The sequence below is a fragment of the Lepus europaeus genome, chromosome 3, assembly GCF_033115175.1.
Source record: "Lepus europaeus isolate LE1 chromosome 3, mLepTim1.pri, whole genome shotgun sequence".
Lineage (NCBI taxonomy): Eukaryota > Metazoa > Chordata > Mammalia > Lagomorpha > Leporidae > Lepus > Lepus europaeus.
Genome location: NC_084829.1, coordinates 77481087 through 77502760, shown reverse-complemented (window position 1 = coordinate 77502760; position 21674 = coordinate 77481087). Strand labels below are relative to the sequence as shown.

The window sequence follows — 21674 nt, the reverse complement described above, 5'->3', positions numbered from 1 at the left end:
TATACACATTTTATTTATCCATTCATCTGATGATGGACACCATAGTTGATTTCAAATTTTGATTATTGTGAACAGTGCTGCTATAAACATGATGGTGCAAGTATCTCTTTGATACACTGTGTTCAAATCTTTTGCGTGTATGCCCAGTAGTGGCATTGTTGGAGCAAATGACAAGTCTATCTCTAGTTTTTTTTTTTTTTTTTAAGACATTGCCACACTGTTTTTCACAGTGGCTACACTAATTTCCATTCCCACCAATGGTGTATACATGTTCCTCTGGGGACTGGTACTGTGGCAAAGCTGGTTAAGCCAATGCCTGTAGTGCCTGCATCTAATATGGGCTCTGGTTCATGTCCTGGCTGCTCCACTTCCAATCCAGCTCCCTGCTAATGTGCCTGGGAAAGCAGTGGAAAATGACTCAAGTGCTTGGACCCCTGAACCCATGAGGGAGACACAGATGAAGCTCCTGGCTCCTACCTTCACCCTTGCCCAGCCCTGGCCATAGTGGGAATAGACCAGCAAAGAGAAGACTTCTGTCTCTGCCTCTGCCTCTCCTTCTCTGTAACTCCTCATTTCAAATAAATAACTCTTTAAAAAAATAAATAAAGCGCTCCTCTTTGTCCATATCCTTCCCAGTATATGTTACTCTTTCTGTATGGGATTTTAGCCACTCAGACAGAGGTGAAATGACATCTCATTGTGGTTTTTATGTGTATTTCCCTGATGGCTAGTGATATTGAGCATTTATTGGCCATTTGTATTTCTTGTTTTGAGAACCATCTGTTGAAATCCTTTGCACATTTCTCAATTGGATTTTTTTTTCTTTTTTTTTTTTTTTTTTGCTGTTGAGCTTTTTAAGTTAGTGATATATTCAGAATACTAATCTTTTGTCAGATAGGTGGTTTGCAAATATTTTCCCCGTTCTGTTGCACATGTCTTCACTCTATGGATCATATCCTTTCTGTGAAATAGTTTGAGTTTGATATAGTCCTATTTGTTTAGTTTTGTTTTTGTTGCCCATGCTTTGGGAGTGTTGTCCAAGATGTTGTCCCCTTGGATTGTTTCCCCTATGTTTTCTTCCAGCAACTTCAAAGTCTCAAGTCAAGCTTGGGTCTTTGATCCATCTTGAGTTGATTTTTGTATATAGTGAGAAACACAGATCTAATTTTATTCTTCTACATATATACATCCAGTTTTGCCAGCAACATTTGTTGAAGAGATTATCCTTATTCCACTGTATGGTCTGAGTAATTTTGCCAAAAAATCAGTTGTCTGTATATCTGTAGATTAATTTCTGGACTCTCTGTTCTGTTCCATTGATTTATGTAGCAGTTTTTATGACAGTATCATGCTGTTTTAATTACTATAACTTTGTAGTTTGCTTTAAAGTCCAGTATTGTGATGCCTCCAGCTTGTTTTTTGTTGTTGTTGTTATTTTGGGGATTTTTTTTTTTTTTTTTGGCTCAGGATTGCTTTGGATATTCTTGAACTTTTGTGATTCCATATGAATTTTAGAATTGTTTTTTTCTAATTCTGTAGAGAATGTCATTGGTATTTTGATAGGGATTGTATTGAATCTGTAGATGGCTTTAGGTAATACAGACATTTTAATATTACATCTTGCAATGCATGAGCCAGAAATCTTTCCATTTTTTTTTTTGCGTGTCCTTGATGATTGCTTTCATCAATGTTCAATAATTTTCATTGCAGAGATCTTGCACTTCTTTGGTTAAATTTCTTGCTAAATATTTTATTTATTTTGTGGCTTTTATGAATGGGATTTCTATCTTGAGTTCTCTTTCTATGAGTTCATCATTAGTATACAAAAAAGCTACTGTTTTTTGTATCTTTATTTTGTAATATGCAATGTTACTGAATTGGTTTATCAATTCTAACAGCTGTTCAGGCCTCTTTAACACCAGAAGAGGCAGAATGAGAAACAGGAGGCTCTGGCAATGTCTCCACCAAGCAGGCTTCCTCCTGCCAGAGCATTCTGTTGTTATTAACATTTTTTCCCTTGTTATCTACATAGAAATATGAAGAAAATGAAAAATAATAGCAAAAAGCTAGAAATGCAGCTACAGCTTGGTAATTTTATAACAGACGGGGTCATTTATTCATCTTACAAAATAAGGAAGAGGGACAGCAGGAATGATACTGTCCCCCACCCCCATGCCCTTCCCATTCTGGAAAAGTAAGTCTGTCCACTAAAACTGTGTAGGCAAGGGGAAGACAGAGTGAAGCCACTCCACACGTTAATAAACTACCATCGCAGTCATGAAGAACTGAATCAAACAAAAAGAATGAAATTCTGACATTTGCAACAAAATGGATGCAACTGGAGATCACTATGCTAAGTGAAATAAGCCAGATACGAAAAGAAAACTATCACATTCTTTCTTATTTGTGGTGGGTAATATACAGGCAGAGGATAAACATTGTGTGGGTTTCAAATCACTTGCCATATAGTTATAGATATTGCTTCACTGAATCATAGGCTACAGGATTTAAATGATAATATGCTCTTATTTAACACACTCCAAAAAAAAAAAATAAATAAATGGAAAGAGGAGTAGAGTGAGGACTTGGGGTACTAGTAATAATTTGGGTTTTTTTTTTTTTTTAAGATTTATTTATTTATTTGAGAGTCAGAGTTACAGAGAGGAGAGGCAGAGAGAGAGAGAGAGGTCTTCCATTTGATGGTTCACTCCCCAATTGGTCACAACAGCTGGAGCTATGCCGATCCGAAGCCAGGAGCCAGGAGCTTCTTCCGGTCTCCCACGTGGGTGCAGGGGCCCAAGGACTTGGACCATTTTGTACTGCTTTCCCAGGCCATAGCAGAGAGCTGGATCAGAAGTGGAGCAGCCGGGTCTCGAACTGGCAGCTCTATGGGATGAGCTTCAGGCCAGGGAATTAACTCGCTGCACCACAGCGCTAACCCCTACTTTGTTTTTAATCTGGGGGTTGGTTATGAGTGTGATTGGATGACAAAAACTCAATGATCTTTACACTTATATCCATTTCTTGGTATGTATACTGTATTTTAATAAAATGTTTAATAAACAAATTATTTGTTAATAAGAAAAATCAGCATTTGTAAAGTAAATGCTTCACTTTAACACAAATCTAATTAACAAATTAGCAATCTATTGTTCTGTAATAAAAATTATTTTACTAGTGGACAAAGGACACACACACAAAATGAGGACAACCTGATTTTTGTTTTATTGAATACCATCTCACACTCAGTAATTATAGGTGGTACTACACTGAATTAAAAAGACCATCATTTGAAACATTTGAAAATGTTAATCTGAAACACACTTAATGGAAATCATCAATTCATGTGTTATACAATAATTAATTTATAACTTCTTGGCCAATATCCACAATGATTAATTTCATAAAATCTCTCTTTTCAAGAATGGATAAATCTGAGGAAATATAAAAAATTTCAGAAAAATATTTCCATATCTAGTCACAATCTTCCAGTTGCCCTGTAAAAGAAATTGGTAACAATTACATACATTCTGAACTGCATGATAACTAGTTTCTTTAATATCCTCTTCAACTTCTGCAAACAAAAGTTACTGTTTTTATTATATTTTCAGTAGAGGTTTCAATGTTTTTTGTTTTTTTTTTTTTTTTGTTTTGTTTTTTTGACAAGCAGAGTGGACAGTGAGAGAGAGAGACAGAGAGAAAGGTCTTCCTTTGCTGTTGGTTCACCCTCCAATGGCCGCCGCAGCTGGTGTACCACGCTGATCCGAAGCCAGGAGCCAGATGCTTATCCTGGTCTCCCATGGGGTGCAGGGCCCAAGCACTCCTGGGCCACAGCAGAGAGCTGGCCTGGAAGAGGGGCAACCGGGACAGAATCCGGTGCCCTGACCGGGACTAGAACCCGGTGTGCCGGCGCCGCAAGGCAGAGGATTAGCCTATTGAGCCACAGCGCCGGCCTCAATGTTTTTCTAATGGTTAAGAAAAAATACACCATACAAATGTAATACCAGTGGCCGGCGCCATGGCTTAACAGGCTAATCCTCCACCTTGCGGCGCCGGCACACCGGGTTCTAGTCCCGGTTGGGGCACTGGATTCTATCCCGGTTGCCCCTCTTCCAGGCCAGCTCTCTGCTATGGCCCGGGAGTGCAGTGGAGGATGGCCCAAGTCCTTGGGCCCTGCACCCGCATGGGAGACCAGGAAAAAAGCACCTGGCTCCTGGCTTCGGATCAGCGCGATGCGCCAGCCGCAACGGCCATTGGAGGGTGAACCAGCGGCAAAAAGGAAGACCTTTCTCTCTGTCTCTCTCTCTCACTATCCACTCTGCCTGTCAAAAAAATAAGGAAGGAAGGAAGGAAGGAAGGAAGGAAGGAAAGAAATTTCTCTCTTAAAAAAAATGTAATACTAGTATCTAAATCTGACTTTAAAAATAGCAACAAGGCACATGGCTGCAATTCTTACCTCGACTCTCCATTGCAGATGGTCCATGGAACAGCATGGACAACGGAAGCCAAGAAGTCCATGTAAGCTAGCCTGAGTATAATTTATTGTAGAAGCCCGTTGCTTTCACAGACATTAAGAAGAGATTAGAAATCAGCATCTACATGTGCATGGCTAAGAGCTTACCAGGGGTATGTGGACTAATGACCCCTAGTTTACACCCATCCCAATGTCAGAATAGAACTACTAACACTGCAGGTGTATGGCAGCACAGAAGCCAGAGAGGAGAGGACTATTATTTTCTCTTTCTGTACATTTGTAAAGCATCTCTCTCTGGTTTCAGGTACTAGCTTTGGGATACATACACGGAATCCAACAATTACAGCACTTCTTATCTTTAAAACACATAGTATGCACCATTACATGGAGAGCACTATTCTTTTGTCTTTGAAAAATCATGCTTCTCCAACAAGTATAATTATTATTTTTGGACAGTATAGATGTTAAAATATAAAGCATCTATTTATTCATTTTTGATATGAGCCCTAATTAGTGATGCTTAAGGGACCATTTCTAAATAATAGAAATTACTTTGACTCATGAGCACTTTAAATAGTTGAAAAAATATCCATAAATGAAGGCAAAAGAAGGAGCTATGCTGTAAGGTATGTTTGTAATCTAAACCCTGGCAGAGAGCATCTTTATCTAATGACTACTCAATGCTAGCATACATATGTTTCTGTTTTCTAGAAATCACATAAAGCAGATTCATGATAAGTTTCTATCAAGTGTAAATACACTAGTATAAATTTGAATTATTTTCTGAAGTACACAGTTTGTTGTGAAAGTTGCAGATTATCAAAATTCAAAGATACTTCAAAAGTTCATGGAAAATGGAATTAAAGGTAAGTTTATTTTGGTATAAAAAAAAAGCCTTTGAAACCCATGCACAGTTGTGTCATAATAGGCATTTTCTGTGAGCTTTATGAAGAAGCCTCCGACAGCACACTGGTGATTGCTAGTCCTTGGTTTATAGCACATTAATGTCAATGACATACTTAGTTTGCACAAAAGGCAGAGCATACTTACTTACCTATTTGGTCAATAGTTGATCATTTTTCGAAGGGCATCATAGCACTTCCATTTGTCTGGGATATAGAATGGCTCAAAAATGTGAGGAAATGGTGTGTCATACCCACATACTCTAGATATAGGAGCCTCTAGATTCAAGAAACATTCTTCCTGCAGAAAAGAATCAAGATGGTCAATTTCAATTCTACCTTCTCCTGGCTGAATTCTTTATTTAGTAGAGGGTTAAGCTTGTGATTGTGAAATAAACTGAAAGTATGTTATTGTAAAAATTACAAGTAAAAAGAAAGGAAGAAGGAGGGAGGGTAGAAGCATGGGTGGGAGAAAGGGTCAGGTGGGACGTATCATGATGCTCTTAAATCTGTATATTTGAAATATATGAAATTTGTTCATCTCATACAACTAAAATTTTTAAAGAATATTTCCGTGTTTTTCCCAAAGAGACCTTTTATTTAAGGAATATAAACTTCATGCATTCATAAGTACAATATTAGGAATATAGTGATTCTTCCCACAGTACTCACCCTCCCACACACTCCCACTCCTCCACACCTCCCTCTCCCATTCCCAGTCCCATTCTCCACTAAGATCCACTTTTGATTAACTGTATACACACAAGACCAACTCTTCTGTGTTGTTGAAGTAAAGACTTCAACAATTTGCAAAAAACAAAACAAAACAAAACCCTTTTCCTCAATAGTCGAGACAAGGGCTGTTCAGAGTCATTGCATTTTGAAGTTAATTTCACTTCTTTTTTTTTTTTTCTTAGAAACTTAATTAACTTTAAGAAGCACCCAAGAATGATACATCTTTTGCAAGCACTAAGACATAATTATAATACAACTCTTTGAGGACAGAGGTCCTGCATGGGAAGTTAGTGCACAGCGACTCCTGTTGTTAATTTAACAATGAACACTCTTATCTATGATGTCAGTGATCACGGAAGGCTCTTGACATGAGCTGCCTAGGCTATGGAAGCCTTTTGAATTCACAAACTCCATCAGTATTTAGACAATGCCATAAGCAAAGCGGAATTTCTCTCCTCCCTTCAGAGAAAAGTACCTCCCTCTTTCATGACCACTTCTTTCTACTGGAGTCTCACCCACCCAAGTCCTTCATGTAGGACACTTTTTGCCACAGTGTCTTGGCTTTCCATGCCTAAAATGTTGTCGTGGGCTTTTCAGCCAGACCAGAATGCCTTAAGGGCAATTCCGAGGTCAGAGAGCTACTTAAAGTGATTGTCAAGGAATATTTCTTCTGTTCATAGAAAATGAAACATTTCAACTTGAAATAAATCACTCAGAATGCAGATCCAAGAACATTCAAAATATTCAAGCATATAACACTGTGAAAAATTAGGTAGCAAGTAGCATGTTAGCATAATCCTTACTTTACTTAAAAAGCTCTTGTGTGTATATAAGCATTTTATGCACTTATGTACATCTATTGTCTAAGGCAAATTGGGATCATAGCAAACATACTATTCCATGAATAGAAATATAAGGCATGAGAAAAACATACCAAAATGTCCACAATAAAAACTTTGGTTTGAAATAAGTGATGATATATACATATGTTTTCCCTTGTTTCTTGCACTATTTTAATTTTTAAAAAGTGATCATTTATTATTTTCGAAATAAATGTTTTGAATTCCTCTAAGCTCCAGCCAGACTGAACTTCTTTCAGTTACTTGATTATGTCTTCTCTCTCTCACAGCCAGATTCTCTACAGATGTTGTTTGTCCCCTAGACATTCACACTCCAAGCTCACTGCTCTTTGAATGATTGATGTGTGTGCCCCTCAGATACTCCATTGGGAGTCACTTCCACTGAGAAGCCTTCCCAATCCTGCACCTCTGAAGAGGGAGGGGTTTCTGTTATGCTGTCCTACAGCACAGAACCCAGCACAATCCACTTGTCATCACCCAGTTATCTGTCTCCTTTGAGAGAATAGGAATTCCATGAGTCTAAAGATCTGGCTCAAACTTGCAAAATCCCAACCCCAGTAGAATACTGTGGAAATTATCTTCAAAGGAAGATTCTTCAAGTGAAAATTGCAAATTCAAATGCAAAACATTTAAAGAGTTTTAAAAATCTGAAAAGAGAGATATAATATTAAATTATTCCATGGGAAATAATTTTACCATTCACAGCTACTACCTCAAATAAAACCTTTGTCCTTCATGCATATGTTTATATATTGCCTTGCTTTACAAAGGACTGGAGGGGCCCCACATTTTCTTACAAGTTTTATAAAATGTATTTTTAAATTTTCAGTTGAGTAGAATTTTTTTCTATGAAGAAATCCTCAGGTGTCAGTACCTATTCCTTCCAGTGACAAGTGTATCAGGGCAGAAAGGACATGCAAACAGGACAAATTCGCTCCAAGGAGAGCCAACTGGACATTGAAGGAGCTCCCCTTGGTGCCAACAACCACCGTGACTTAAAGGTATCAAAAACCAAGTAAGCTTTGGTGTCTCCTAGCAACAAGAAGCCCCCCTGAGCATCTTTAAAACCTTTAATTTGTACAGTTTGAAGAGTCATTTAAAGATTCCATGACTAACATGCTAAACAGAGATAACAGATTGGGAAGACACCTTCTCAGTTGCAACAAGAAATTTTAAAGGGCTCTAAATTGTCAATTGAGATTAACTCGGTTTTATTACTTTAGCTGACACAGAATACATTTAAATCTCCCCTTAATACTGCACTCTTCACAAGCAAATTATTTTTAGATACTGAAAAATTCCGAAAATCAAGGGTAAAATAATTCACTAAATGCCTCCAATTTTACACCTGTTTTATTAAAGAACATTCTTTGAAACTAGCAACTTGGAAAGCTGATCAAATACAAAATGGAATTAAAATCACTTCTTCCGTCCTCTAGCATAATGACTAACATCATTAAACTTGGCCGGCACCGTGACTTAACAGGCTAATCCTCTGCCTTGCAGCACCGGCACACCGGGTTCTAGTCCTGGTTGGGGCACTGGATTCTATCCCGGTTGCCCCTCTTCCAGGCCAGCTCTCTGCTATGGCCCGGGAGTGCAGTGGAGGATGGCCCAAGTCCTTGGGCCCTGCACCCGCATGGGAGACCAGAAGTACCTGGCTCCTGGCTTCGGATCAGCGAGATGCGCCGGCCACAGCGGCCACTGAAGGGTGAACAAACGGCAAAAAGGAAGATCTTTCTCTCTCTTTCTCTCTCTCTCTCTCACTATCCACTCTGCCTGTCAAAAAAATTTAAAAAAAAAAATCAAACTAAATTTTTTGCAAATAGCAGTACTCCTAACTCCTCAAGAATGTGAGCATCACTCTTTCCAGGAACACGTCTATATGTTTGCCTGGGTATAGAGAAACATCTGCTGCAAGGTCAAGGTCGCTCTTGAACTGTAAACAGTGCTCAGCATTGGAGGCTGGGAGTGGCAAAGAGTGGAGAAAAGACTCCACTTTGTAGTGTGTGTGCATTATTAGAGTTTTCATGAGACAGTAATAATTTTGTAATGAAATGACAAAAATAAAAAGTGAAGAATAATTTTCCTATATGAACAAAAGTTCTCATTTTGTTACATAAATTTGTGTTTTTACATATAGGGTTCCCTTATTTTGGAAACACTTAGTGTAAATTATGTGGAATTAAATGATCATAAAGTGCTGTTGTTAAGCTTATAAACTATATTTTAAAAATAATGGAAGATAATTGGAGGACACAAACAGAAGACTATGAATGAGGTATTCTTTTTAACAAATGAAACCACCTGAGATTCTCTTTGTTAACCGAAGTATGACTTCATTAAAGAACTTGGAGTTATTTTTTCCACAGACTTCAGTTAAAAGTTCATTTAGGGCAACTGAAAAGAAAATGCTTGTCTCAATAAAGTAGTTGTACAGAATTACTTCCCACTGAGTTGGTTCACAAATAAATGATTTATGGGTGAGTACGTGTGTTTCTGAACAACCATCAAAACAGGGCACTGTTGTTCAGCTCAGATTTTTCATAGAGAATCTGTGGATATATACACACACCCTTAAAAAAAGAAATACTTGAATCTCATTGCAGATCTACGAACTAGTATTCAAGATTAATCTTTGACAAAGTACCTCTCTTCCATTATAACCACATGACGCTAGCAACTATGGTCTGGATTATCAAGACAACTCAGATTAATCATATTCATCTGTCTATTGGCTGCCTAAGTATGCTCATATTTCATAATCTATGCATGATGATTGTTGATTCAGAAGTATTAAGCTACATACAATTAGGAATTAATAATGGCCTAGCCTAAGTGTTGCTAGTTGGATTACATGTGGTGTCTAGAACAGGGACTGGAGGTGAGAAGAGTCAGTGTTGGTCATTTTCCCTGGAGAGCTATGTGTGTGGACTGGCTCAATCCATGTGGGACAATGACAGATGTGATTGTGCAGCTCCAAAGTGATTATAGTGAAACATGTAGCCAGGGCAACAGAAGAGTACGCAGCAAGGCTCCAAGAGGAACTTTTCTCCAGGATTCGAAATCCAACATTTCACTGAGGATCCTGCAAGAAGGACTGAAAGTGAAGACCCAAACCACCATACAGGAACATCAACAAATATTTTGTGGTAGTATGTTTTCACATAATCAGGTACTTAAAGTAAAATAGGAATTTCTTCTAAAAGGCCCACATGAATTCTAGAATATGGCATTTGAGTTCACCTCTGAATATGCCTTTTCTGCAAGCATGAGCATTTTTTTTCTAAAATATATTAGTAATAAGAATAGTACTAGTACTTAGAGTGAACCAGGCAGGAAACTAAATAAATATATGAGAGTGATTTAGAGTTCATGGAAAATCAGATTAAAAGACAAGTTTACTTTGAAGCAAAATCATTTTTGAAATCCATGTATTGGAAGGGGGGGGGCTTCAAGAAGTTCACAGAAAATGCATATTATTAAAAATTTTTGCATGGATTTAAAAAAAGTATGCCAAAATAGACACATCATTTAATTACATTTTCCACATACTTTGAAGTACTCTTTATTTTATCTCATTAATAATTTGAGCAAATCTATGAGGTGGGCATTATATTACATTTCATAGTCGAAGAAAATGAGATGTAGGAACTTGCTCCAGGTCAAACAGCCTCATCGACAGTCAAATAAGACTCACACCTGATGGTGAAGTCCATGTGTTTGGCCACTCTTCTGCAAATTCTGAAATACTGCTTCTGGGAATAGCAATAACAACAGGAAAAAATGAAATAGGAATAAAAGAGAATGGTATCATGGAAGGTAGGCCAGATTGACCAAGGTTTTTTAAGAGACTTCAGAGGCAATAATGGGTTAAATCCAGTCTAGGACATTTCTTCCACCTATTGAAGGAAACAGAAGCTAAGACATAAAGAACCTTAAAGAACAAACTTAGGAATGAAGGTAACACACAGAGGCATAAACAGATGGTACTGGGTATGGGGAACCTCTTGGGCCATACTAAGTGATTTAAATAGGCATAACTCAAATTATTTATGTATTAGCCATCTGGATTGTTGCAAATATTACTGCCAGAAAAGGAAGCAAACAATGTGAAATAACAATTCCAAATCATTAAAATCATAGACACAGGCAAAATAAATTATATTCATTTTCCATTTTCTGTACCAAAAAAAGAATCTTTTTGCTTTGCTTTGTTTTGTTTTTAGAATGCCAAGTGTCTCATTGAAACTGAACAGGATTTAAGGTTTGTAGTAGGTAAGAGTGGATAAGGACAAGTGAACAGAATAGGATCCATTACAATTTGAAGATAATAACATTTTATTGGGAGGTCTTTGACAATTAAGCATACTATATTTATACTTGTGTTTTGATGAATATAACTGCTGTGACTTGAATAAAATGTTATGTGTTGAAAACTTAATCCCCAAATTCATATGTTCATGGCATTTGCAGTGAGGGCCTTTGGAAGGTAATTAGGTTAGATGAGATCACGAGAGGGGCCCACACGTGGCCTGAGTGGCTTCACAGTACGAAGACAGCTCTGTCTCACCAGGTGGTACCCTTGCCCGCTATGTTATGAAGGAACAAGAAAGCCCTCAATAAATGCCAGCACCATGTTCCTGGACTTCCCAATCTTGAAAATTGTGAGCTAAACAACTTTATATTCTTCATAAGCTACTTGATCTCAGGCATTTTGTTATAGAAACAGAAAACAGAAATATAAGTTAAGTAGTAGGTGTAGGTAAATATAAGTGCATATATACATTTTAGGGCTTTCACATGATCCTTCAGGATCTTGAAATACTTAACACTAATGCCCCATAAAACTTTTAAGTACATCAAACACTAATTCTCCTGCCACAGTGTCACAAGAGTTACACCACTGAAATCACTGTTTCAGGCTTTCCACACTGGCTTCAGTCACTCTTAACAAATCTTTTTGTAGTTTTTATGGCAAGGCTGCATAAAATAACTGATACAGCATGGAATTTGGAACCTTTGTTCTATGATTTAACCTCTTGGAGCCTTTGTTGACTCAACAGCAAAAAAAAAAAAAGCAGTGATAAAAATCATGCATCATTGTTTTTTCCTTTGTTTTGTAATTCTGTTGTTCTCTTCCCTATTTGTTTCTCTTGATTGTATGGTAACATATGAAAAGTACTGGAGATTCATGCCAAACACACCATACTGCTCAATAATTGGTAGGCTACTGTTTTACTATTAAGATCTTCCAAGTTAAAGACACCACTTAAGATAAGCACAAGGTCTTTCCAATGAATGACCAATTTATCATTGGAGACATGATGCAAGTACACAGAACAATCAAACCTGAGAAACAGTACTCCTTATAGAACAATCCCTGAACCGTATCACTTACTGAACACTGACTAAGCCTTCAAAATTGAAAGAAAACATGAAAAACATGTTAAGAGGGATCTTCAAAAAGTTCATAGAAAATGTGCATTATGAAAAAGCTATTTTGCACCAAAATAAACTTGGAATTTAATTTCATTTTCCCACGAATTGTTTAAATACCTCCCAAAGTGCTATAGGAGGAAGTTAGGATGGCGAACCCTGAAGGATCAGGCAACGCAGGCTACATTGTAAAGTAGGATCCAGTGCTGCCCCCTGGTGGGAAGCAGAACCTGGATACTATGGATAGTCCCAGAGACTGGAATGACCCCATCAATTAATGTGGTTAGATAGAAAAGTCAAGAGTTCAGGAAATGGTTTTTAAAAAAAACTCCTCATCTCCAGAAACATATATTCCAAGCAGTGATATTACAGAAAATGGCATGTCAGTCAAATTCTGAATGGTTGTATATAACAGAGCCTGATAGATAAAAGGATATAATCAAGGCACACACACTTTGAAAAACATGAGGTTACTTCAAAAAGTTTGTGGAAAATGGAACTAAAACATGAGTTTATTTTGTATGTAAAAAAATTTGAAATCCTGTAGATTCAAGAATAAAGACCATACAATATCATTTGGTATGCTTTAAAGCAATCATTTGCTTTTTGTTTGTTTTTTTTAATTCAATGCAATTCTAGGCTCATATTTCTTTCTTAGAACGATTCTGAAATAATCCACACTCAGTTCTTTTAATGACAGAAAGTTGGATGCAGCCCACTGTGCAAGACTACATACCATCTTGAGCTGGAAAGCTGCGAGAAGTTCAAAGTGAAGTCAGAAAATTATAGGACTTTTATATATGTTCCTACTTTCTTACAGCGTTATAGACTGATAAAATTCTTTTTCTTTTCCTGTAAAACTATTAACTAACTCTTCTAAACATTTCATAGCAAGTCAGAAAAGCAAGACAGAGTAATGAGAACCACATCACAAGTCAAAATAGGCATCCGTAATATGGAGGATTATTTGATAAATCAGGATTTTATTATGTTCTTCCTTGGAACGATGAAAAACACCACTCTACAATTTAATTGCAAAGTAAAAGACATGGGAAACTGATTTTTAATTACTTTGCAAAAAAAAAAAAAAAAAGATCCAGGCTATATCATATAATTGCTATTATGCCACCATAACATATTTAAACCTTGAGAATACATTTTACTTCAGGGGAAAGAGGATTGAGGGGAAGTAAATTAAGCTATGAATGTAATGAGCATAGAACAAGACATGTAGATCATAAAGATATTATTTCTTTTCTAGGAGAAAACATTTTAAAACATCTTTAAATTGATTTGTGATTATGTTTAATTAAACCTGAATCCTAGCATCATTTAGTTCTTGCTAATTATCACATTCATCAAGCAGCAAAAAATTTATTTCTAAGTGTAATTAATTGTCCCGAGGTCATAATTCACAGAGCAAGAGTTAAACTCTAAAAATATGAGAAAAATTAAACTACCATTTCAAAATGATGTATATTTGATAGTGTTAAAGTCCATGAACTTCGAGAATTACAATATTCCTAAGTACGTAAGGTTAGACATCACCCAGCTTCCAAATATTATCACAGAATATTTGCATCGAATTTCTTTTAAATCTACCGTGAAAACTCGCCCACAGTCAAAACATAAGTTTAAGCAGATGAAAAAAATAATGATGCTAGTGTCTAGAATCACACTTTCTCAGCAAATGAGTCACAGAAACCTGCAAAGGCAAAATGCCAACAACTCCAAATTAATTTCATTGCTCAATTAAATAAATACAACTTTACTAATGTAAGATATTATTTTTCATTTAAGCTAATGCTTTAAACACTATGTATCATGCTTTCAAAACAGAGCTTAAAATATATATTATTATGTACCAATTTTTCACTTAAATGGGTCTATGAAATTAATTCTTCAGAGAGCAGAGTCCCTAACCTACCCCTGAACTAACAGAATTTGTCTTAAATGTTAAATGCATATTTATTTTATTTCTCTAATACCATGCATATAAGATGCATGGAATAAACACTTTGTGAAAGGTCTCTTCTATTTAAATAAAGCTGAACCAATATAACTAAATATGACAACACATGAATAATATAGTTTTATCCATATTTATATAAAACTTAAAATCTTATGGTCAAGTCAAACTTGACCAGTTTCAGCAAACTTCCTATGTAAAACCAAAATCTTGATAAATTAAAATCTGAGATCTCTATTACTTAACTTCACCAAAACATCCTTCTTTGTTTACTGACCTAAAAGAAAATTACATTTCTTCCTCTTTAATGCAAATTATTGGCATTTTGGCACAATGGTTTTCCTAAGATTTCATTCTAAAGATTGCTTAATCCTAAATTACGATATTTACTTAAATTGTGATTTCATTTTCTGCAGTTTGAAAGATATGGTATTTCTGATCTATACAGGATTCCCTGGACACAGTCTAGCTATTTAAAACAAAGTTGGAGAACGGTATTGTATTGACGAATGCATAGAAATATTTCATGGTTCAAGTTCAACAGTCATGTCAGAATATAAGCATAGTTAACATAAAACTGTTAATCTTGGTAGATTATCTGTAGAAACTGAAGTAGTACAAATATTGAAAACAAGCTGAAACAATTCATCAATTTTTTATTAATTTGTAGGTTATTACAACGTTTTCTCAAAACTATAGTTTTATGAATTTTGAAGTTTAAAAATCAGAAATAAGTCACAGCAGGAACAACTCGCGTATGTGATTACATGTAATTTATAATCTTATCTAAAATAACTTTTTACAAACTCCATAACATTTATTATGGTCCAAGAGCTGTACTTAAATATTTTAAAATATTGACTCATTTTAATTTTCATAAAACCTAAATCAGCAACCCCAAAGGTGAAAATTAGCACCTCATCTAAACCACTTTAATTGTTTAGGTTGAACCTCTAAAGGTTTGGTTCTGCTTTGCAATTTGTCCCTGGACAGCCTTGAACTGTGACCTGGGTCGCTTCAACCAGTTTTACCTACAGAATGCTATCAAGAAACAATGACTACAAGTTTATGTATTCATTAAATTCCCCTGCAACACATTTTAGGTTTCTTTGCTGCAGCCGGCCTCTAAAGTTATTTTGAGGTTTTGAGAGTTCAACATCTAAAATTTAAATTCTTTTGGGATCTACCCCATGTAACTTCTGACATTTAAAATGTACTGGCTGCAAGGCTTTTGTTAAAACACTTTATATTCGGAGAAAAGGGGAAAAAAAGGCAATGTTCTCAAATTTCCACAGACGCTGAAGCTTCTCGAGTTTTATAGTTCAAATTCTTCCTATAGAAGAAAACATCTACAGCAAGGACGTTTGAATGTGGAATTCCCTTAGAATGTGGATGCATAATGATAAACATAAGGGACTTGCAGCACCCGGTGATCCCAGGAACAAATGGCTGTCTGACAGGTAGGATTTCTGGTTTGCTTGGCACCAGGAAATTTGAAATACTCCTGAAAAGTGACTTTTGAGGATCCTACAAGGCGCTCAATTTTTCTGTTTGTTTTTCCATGCAATTCTCCATGCAGCCGTCTACCACCACCAAATGGTGTTTAGGAGGCAGAAATCAACCCTGTCTCAATCGACTTGACAATCCTTTGTCTCCTGACGGCGAAAACATGTTCTTTTAGAACTGAGGCTACGGAAACTTTGTTCAGAGAATTTCTATTAGGATTTGTCACTGTCTCAATTTTGCAACCTGTTTTTAACTTTCAAGACTAATTACAAACCGAAACTACCAGAAGGGAGATTTCTGACACCATCTTTTCAAAAAACTTGAAAACCTGGATTTCCAAAAGAAAATTATAGCTAAAATATTTGCTACTTTACAGATTATATCCTTTTGATAAAATGCTAAGTTTTTAAAACTATTTTTCTCTTTAATGACAGTAAATTTCAACATTTTAGTTTATGTCTAAAAGAGTGCCAAAATTATTCGCTAAATGTAAAAAAAAAAAAAGGCAATGTTGGGGGGAGGGGACAGAAATCTGTTTTATTTTACCTACACAATAGCAAAACACATGTGCCAAAGTTTTTACTGAAATTAAATATACTTTTTAAAAGTTACTCTGGGTGCCATAGAAACACAACCTTTAAAGTTCCATTTTGCTGAATGAATAAATCAGACTAAGTGATTTTTCAGCAGTTTAATTCTAGTCACTAATTTACTACAATTTTATTATTAAAGCACACCAGAAGTAAATGTTATATGCTACCTATCAATTATTAGGAGAGTATAGTAAAAAATGTTAATTGAATGTTGCCGGAAAATTTATCTTTACATGCCCAAAGTTTAACCATTCAACAAATTAGCAAAGGAAACAAATTTCTGACAGGAATATTTGACCTGAATAAGAAATGACTTATACATGCTCTCATTTTTCATATGCAGGTGGCTTTTGCTAATATGAAGAATTTAACAGATTCATTAGAACAAACCTATCATCTATAATTATTGTTTGTATTCAATTAAAATAAAATGCAGAATACAAAATATGTTTTCCTCTCTACTATATTTACAAATTTACATCTGTGTTTTTAAACCTGGTTAAGACTGCTTATAAACATGCTTTTCAGGTTGCATGTCTATGAATTTGCATACAGACATTTTTATGTTAGAATCTCAAGAACTGGGACATTTAAGGGAAAAATACACATGCTTCTATTTTTAGTCCTATAATTGAGAAAATGGTGTGCTGATACAATGAACTCAATTCTGCACATATTTTTGCAAATTCTATATTACTTGCTTAAGGCCGATAAATGTCTAATAAATCTGATAAAAACCACAGATCCACTAATGAAGGGGGTGGTTAATGACTGGAATCTGGTTCTGGATACTTTTAATGTTAAGTGTAAAAATATTAAATTAGATATGCCCAAAGTTATTGTTTAATAATAAACTTAGATAAACTAAATTTATAATTCATATAAAAGGGTAGTATTCACATATTTTGTTTAGATGACCAGATCATTTACTTAATATTTTTACCTGCTTACTTGGAGGCTGAATTATAGAAATTCAATCAGGCCCCATAAGTAGGAATCAGAGGGAAGACACATAGCACTGATTGTTTCACAGAGATCACAGGAGTTGACATAGTTGTCAGGTACCAAAGATAATAATTATGTAAGCACCCAGGGACACACACACAACCCTGTGTGTAATCAACACATTCTGGTGAGTAGCTTGGGAAACAGCATGGAGTTGCAGAAGAAGAAATGCAGTTGCCCATAAGTAAGCATAAGTTCAAAAAAAAAAAAAGGAATATGCATACTGAGAACAAAAGATGTATAGAACCCAGACATACAGTACCCAAATCCAATAGTACCAATAAGAAATTCTAGTTTAAAAATAGATCAGCATATCTACTGCATTTATACAATTCACTGAATACTTGCAACGACTCAATGTGGTGGCAGGAAGTAAGAAATGGAGGCTAGGAGAAGGTGAGGTGACCAGGACAACACAGGTGCACAGAGTTTGTTGGTGTTGGCACCAGCTGTCTGGTTAATCTTCAGGGCACTGCAAAAAACTTCAGACTTAACCGCACTTTAGAAAATCTTGCTTGGATGGCAGGTAAATTCTGTATGTTAGCACTACATCGTACCTGCGAAAGAGAAACTGGTAGAACGACCTGCTTGCTTATGTCAAGGCTAATCAACATTTTTGAACTTTTATGAAAAGTGCAGCAGTTTAGTGCCTTTGTGTGTCTGTGGAGGGATGTGTATGTATTTGTGTATGTGTCAGTCATTGGGGAACAGATGTTTAATTAGAATTACAGTAGGTTACGTTTGTATTTATAAGTTTTGGGGTTTTTTTTTCCTTTTTTTTTTTTTTAAGATACTTGCTGGGAAGATGTGCAAATGAGAGGGGTGGGCATGACTGAAACTTGTTTTTAGTTCAATTCCTAGCAGCTTACTTGGGCACAAAGCAAGAGCTACCACCACCTGACTTCAAAAGCTGAGCTTAGGGTCTGCTGTTAAGTTCAAAGTTTTTTCCATGGTAAGAGTAAAAACATCATTAAAATGCTTCATTAAGAAATTAAACTTGCTCCCTCTCATTTATTTCCTTATCTATGATACAATGTAGATGAGCACAGGTAACTATGTAATTTGATTAAAATGTGGTAGCTTTTGAATAGATGAGAAAAATATTTTAAATAAACAGTTTAAACATCAAATTTAATCCTCTCCTCTCAGTAGATATTCTATAAGCTATTCTCCGCAGTTAACTCACGACAGTAATAGTGAACCACGTTTCTGGAGTATTTAAAGGAGTAGCTTTTGAGAATTAAATCCAGTTCCTTTTTGGGGACTGAAACAGCAGACAACAAAGCAAACCCCTGCTATTAGATTAACCTTAAATTAAAATGTAAACACCAATGTGGCTCAGGGTCTCACCATCTCAGATTGCACTGGCCGGCTTCAATTAGCGGTTACTGGCACAGCCCCCACAGCCGCACCAGGGGTGTTTATTAAAGAGCTGTGGGCTCTCATTAGATGTTGGGGGCTGGCTGCACACACAGAAGTGCCATCAGGTGGCCATGGCCGTATGCAGACAGATCAGTCCCCAAGCACGGACACAGATAGGTTCCAGTTGTCAGGAATAAGCATTTCAATCGTTCCCCAGGAAAGAATCACTTTTCAAAGCTCAACTGAAAATATTATATATGCATATAATCTATCCGGGTTTATGATTTGATGCATTAAAATTTCATCATTTTCAATTCCCAGTCCCCCCAAATGAGCACACTTATATTTGACATAACAAATCACCAACCCACAAGGATTTTCCTTCGGTTTCCTCAAATGCTAATTGTGTAGCAAGTCTAATTAAGTTCACATGACTCACTACAGCAGTAGGTACTTCAGTTACTTCAGGACCTGCCAAAAAGGGATCTGAAGTATCTATTCTCCCTCCAAAACAATCATGCTGTGCGCCAAACTGATAACCGTTAAACACAGCTGCAGAGCAAATGTGCGGTCTTCGGCCTGTAAACACAGTGTTCGCACATCAATCTGTGCCACGAGAAATTTCACATTCGAAATGACCAACTGCAGGTTTCTGTTACTGTTACAGGAGTATCACATGTGAGCACTAATTCATCTCTTTCACCCAGCCCAGCTTCAGCCGATTTTTTTCAAACCATGAGTGCTCCCTCCGCGTAAGACCAGTCACTGAAGCTCTGAAAACCCCAACTCTGGATAAATGCATTCAATGAGCATCTTGTTTAATTGGTTTGTCTCTAGGCTCAACAGCTGGCACAATAAGAGTGTGAATTAGTTTGTATGGTTGAGGACATGCCTACGGAATAACAAACATGCAATATATTTGTTGTCCTTCCTCAAGAAAAGTCATACTGTCCTTATCAGAAATGCATTTCTCTTCATCACACTCAGCTAAAAAGTGTAAAACAAACCTATGGACAAGTCTGAGCTACAGAAATTAAGCTATTTTTATTTCAGTAACTCAAATTATTTCCATGGAAGGAAATCCTTTTCAGAGGGGCTCTCCAAACCGGGTAGGTTGCCGGATGCTCAAGGCCGTGACCACATTCCCTCCAGAGGCCATTAGATCACTATGGCAACTACCTTTCTCCTATCAATCAGCAAGAGCTACAAACACTAATATTCTTAAAAAAAAAAAAAAAGTTTTCCTTTTCCACGGCAATAACAATGTGACCTAGTTTCAAGGTTGAAATACACCTCTTTGTGTGCAAAACAAACAATATCTCTGCTGACTGGATTATTTCACTAGAATTCGGCATTGTAACTGCATGCATAAACAGTGAAATCAGCAATTGTACTCTGGTTTAAAAAGAAGGTGGAATCTGTGACATAAATAATCTAAGGACGTTACAGCTGGAGTGGGTTAGGCGTATAGATTCAGACAGAAGAAAAATAGGTCTTTGGAAAGGAAGTGACATGTCAGAAACAAAACTGGCAACAAGAAGACTACATATGCTTCCATACAGGTCTTGGCGTTTCTTAAAAGAAACAGACACGTCAATAATTAAATTTTATATCTGTAGTTGTTTCTAGATATCTAATTATTACTGCACAAGGTAAAAATAATTGACATTTTCTAAATGAAATACATCCCCTTCCTATTTAGGGATGTAAGTATTTCCAGTTTGTCTTCAGTGGCTCAAATATCAATAACTAAATCTCTAAGGGTGTCTCCTTTTGCAGGGCAAAACGAACATTGCCAAGTACTACATACACAGCTTTACACAGTCCATTGTAGTAAAGGTACGACATCTGACTCAAAGGTAGCATCAGTAAATTTATTTTCTGGATATATTAAGCAATGTAGAGATTAAACAAACAATTCCAGTATATACTGTATTTAAATTGTTTCACCCTGGAGCATTCATGAACATAGTCACTGATGCGACAAAATAAATAAGTTAATTAGCAAGACAGGAAGTGGGGAGGTTTTTTTTTTCTTTAGCAATTCCTGAACACCCCCTTAGCTTACTCACCTGCCTGATGCCACTCTGTTGCCACTGTGATCCTGTCCCTCCCCTTGTTAAAAGATTTTCCCAATTCCCCCAGGCTTATTCTTATTTATCCCTATTTCCCTTCAAAGTCCAGGACAGACATATGGATGTCTATCTGCATTCCAAAACCTTTTTTATAACCCCATCTACGCACTCTCTTCTTGACTCCTTTTGTTTTCCTATACCCTGCCACTTTCCACAGCTCACCTTTCAAATTCAGCTCAAATGGCTCTCTACAGAAAGCCTTCAGGAACTGGTATTGATTTTTTTAAGGTGATCACACTGTTTTCAACAATTTGAAACCAAATATTTGAGTTCCCACTACATCCCTTCCCTTCATAGAGTTTTATGTTGTAGAGGGGGAAACGTATTTGGGAAGTGCCAGAAGTAAGTAGGGGATCTGTGATGGAAAACACAGGGAGCCCTGAGTTGTACATGGTGCTCAGCGAAGGGATTTCTAAGGAGGTATCATTTGGGCAGGCTGAGGAAACAGTTCTGCAACACACTGGGAGGTGTATTTCTGCCAGGTCACACAACAAGTGCAAAAGCACGGTGGGGGAACGGGGGAGGCGGGGAGAGCCTGGTGATAAGCAGTGATGCTGAGCCTGCAGAATGCAGCCCGGGAGGAGGGGATCACGCACACGGAAGGAAGATGGTGAAGCCACAGGAAGGAGGAAGGCAACCAGATAGCCAAGGGACCAGCCTTGGCAGGAAGACACTGGCAGGTGGTTTTGATATT

The 21674-nt window shown here is 36.7% G+C and overlaps 1 protein-coding gene across 1 annotated transcript in view; it reads right to left on the bottom strand.

Moving 5' to 3' along the window:
* Positions 1-3202: 3202 nt before the first annotated feature.
* The window catches only part of BCKDHB (branched chain keto acid dehydrogenase E1 subunit beta), a 269800-nt gene continuing 251328 nt past the window's right edge, over positions 3203-21674 (bottom strand). The window contains exons 10-11 of the mRNA XM_062186412.1: positions 5529-5677; positions 3203-3497 (exon numbers count right to left, since the gene is read on the bottom strand). Coding sequence (XP_062042396.1) covers positions 5537-5677 — 141 coding nt within the window. The 3' untranslated portion in view covers positions 3203-3497; positions 5529-5536. The remainder of the gene's footprint in view (positions 3498-5528; positions 5678-21674) is intronic.